Source organism: Gavialis gangeticus, unplaced genomic scaffold (assembly GCF_001723915.1).
Source record: "Gavialis gangeticus isolate Ggan-Ray unplaced genomic scaffold, GavGan_comp1, whole genome shotgun sequence".
Classification (NCBI taxonomy): Eukaryota; Metazoa; Chordata; order Crocodylia; family Gavialidae; genus Gavialis; species Gavialis gangeticus.
Genome location: NW_017729014.1, coordinates 18756241 through 18758924, shown reverse-complemented (window position 1 = coordinate 18758924; position 2684 = coordinate 18756241). Strand labels below are relative to the sequence as shown.

Sequence of the window (2684 nt, the reverse complement as noted above, 5' to 3'; positions counted from 1 at the left end):
TCTGTCATCTGCCACCACAGAAAACTTCCTGCAGCTGAGGGGGTTGCTTGGTGGTGCATCCATGGAAATAGTCCTGCCCAACCTCATTTCCCTGGATGAGAACTCAGGTTAAGGGACTGGGAACATGTCACTGTTGTAAAGGAAATACACATATTAAAACTCACTCCTCTTTCTTGGGGTAATGATATGCCTGAAGGGCAGAGCACTAGGCCAGGACTGTGGAGACCTGGGCTCTGAATCCAGCCGTGCCCCTGGACTGCTGGATGCCGACGGACTAACCCTTTCACCTCTGTGTCCCATTCTCCCATTTGTAAAATTGGGACAATTATACTATTGACCAGCTTTGAAAAGTACTTTGGGGCCTAGTGATGAACAGTGTCAAAGCAATACATTGTCTTTGTTACTAAGAGCAGAGGGAAATATTTTAATGTGAATATGTGCACATGCAACTCCAAAGATACGTCCTTGCAGCCTCTTTTGTGATTGAAGCCTTTCAAAAGACGGTTAAATCAGATTGGACCCCACGCACGATTTGGTTTTTAAAAAGAAGTAGAGACATATCCTTAATTTACATAATTATCAGAGGAAACACTTTGCTAGTACAGAAGATTTAAATGACCTTATCTACGAGTGACCAGACAAAAGAGGAAAATGGTTGAAACCCTGTTCTCATACCCTGAACTAAGAAGTCAACCAGCAATATAAAAATGACAAAGCCCGGTAGAGTTTTAAAATGCTTATAAGTGTCTCTGTTCACAATGTCAAGGCAAGAAAGAGCTGTTTTCCAGTCAAATCCTATTATTGTCAACACTTTTTTTTTTTAAGTTTAAACAGTGTAGTCCAGAGTCCAGATTGTCTGTTTTAAATGAGGAGCCTTTGGACAATCTTCCTCTTCCTGCCTCCCAGATGAAGCTTTGTTTGACGCTTCCCAATTCTGCCCTCTCAATTGTCACTCAGCTTCCGCAGGCCTTGGAAACACCGACCAAACTCATGTGCATAATAGAGCATGGGAAGAGCTAACACTGCAATTCAAACCTTACCTTGCCATTTGTTCAAGGGGACAGAGCACAATGAGACCGATGAAAGAGAGGAGCCTGCAGTCTCTCTGCCCAGCCCTGCGATGGGCTTGCTGCGTGAGCAAGCTAGCTAACCTCCGGTGCCTTAGCGTCCTGCCTGGATAATGATGAATTAACCTTGATTGCAAAGCGCTTTGAGATGCTTGTATGAATAATGCTTGGGTAGTGCCAAATATTACCCGTACTGATCGTAAGGCAGTCGCTCCAGATTTACGCTAATTTTAATTCCCGTCAGTCTGATCCAAAATGTTTCATAAATGGTAAGAATAGAAATACACATCCCAGAGGACCCACATTTGTCTGACGAATGAGGCTGTAGCCTAAAGAGGCAAATGCACATTCTCACTGCATCCATCTACCTCTAATGTTATAGAGATGCGCATGCAGTTTGAGAGCTTATGGAACAACTGAGTCAGAGTCCCGGGAAGCTGCTTTGCTGCAGACCTCATTTAATGCAAGCCCTCCATGATCAAGTGGAGTAAGAGATGGATTTGGATCCACTTTGAGGTCTGTTCCTACTGTGAAGGGAAATTGCACAGATTAATAAACCAGACAAACCCAGGAGCTTTGGAGCCATGTAAAACCAGTACTTGTAAAGTCAGTGAATCCATCAGCCCTGAATAAGAAAAGAAAACAGAAACTAAAGGCTTCATAAATCCTGAGTGGAAAATGTTGTTAATGTAGACAGGAGGTTATTAGTAAGCATCAATCAAGCATGTTGCAGTTTATATGCCCTTTATTATTATGAATGAAATGCCAACGCTGCAAGCGTGTCCTTTCCTCATTTGTCTCTATTCCTGTTGTTCAATTTCTTTCTGCTTGTGGGAGTGGGAGGGCACGAGGGTGTAGTGTGGGGTCCCGGGCAGTGCCACCGTGGCTGCCTGCCGGTAGGATGTGATGGCTGTTCCACGTCCGAGACAATGAAACGACCTGCGCTGAAGCATCCAAGGCTGACCTTGTAATCCTGAACCTGAATGGCACTGGCTACCTGCGACTATCACTGTCCGAGCACAATAAATGGCTTCAGTCTTCGCTAAGCCCACCGCTCCTTGCAGGGCAGGGCCCCGCGGACCTGATAGCTCCTGGGGCAGTGAAGAGAAGCGGAGTCGGGTGACACTGGTGGTATCTGCTGCACAAGGCGGAGCTGCACAGCCCAGAGCATGTGTGTGGCGTTACCGCGCTATCTTACACCACACACGGTGTGCGCACAACATACATGTGCAGCCACAGCCTGCAATGAACACTCCCCAGGGCCTGGGCTGACAGCAGAGACCACAGCAACACGCAGCTGGTGGAGGGCCGGGGACAGTGCAGCGTGACCCAGCGCAACACACAGTGCACACAGTAGTAACACAGAGCAGCCTACAATGCAGAGTAACACAGGGGAACACACGGCGCACACAGCAGCACAGAGCTGCGCACATCTGATGCGCACGACAAGCACACAAGGAAACCGAGTCGACACTGCCTGGCTGGGGCTGCAAACACTGCACAAAACACCAACACACGCATGCGCATACACCTACAGACACCACCCGCCCCTGCACCCACACACCAATATATAAAATATATGTTATATATATATATATATATATATATATATATATA

At 46.7% G+C, this 2684-nt stretch overlaps 1 protein-coding gene across 1 annotated transcript in view; it reads left to right on the top strand.

The window, feature by feature from the left end:
• Positions 1–1079: 1079 nt before the first annotated feature.
• Positions 1080–2684, top strand: part of PINK1 (PTEN induced putative kinase 1) — a 16136-nt gene continuing 14531 nt past the window's right edge. The window contains exon 1 of the mRNA XM_019511564.1: positions 1080–1133. Coding sequence (XP_019367109.1) covers positions 1080–1133 — 54 coding nt within the window. The remainder of the gene's footprint in view (positions 1134–2684) is intronic.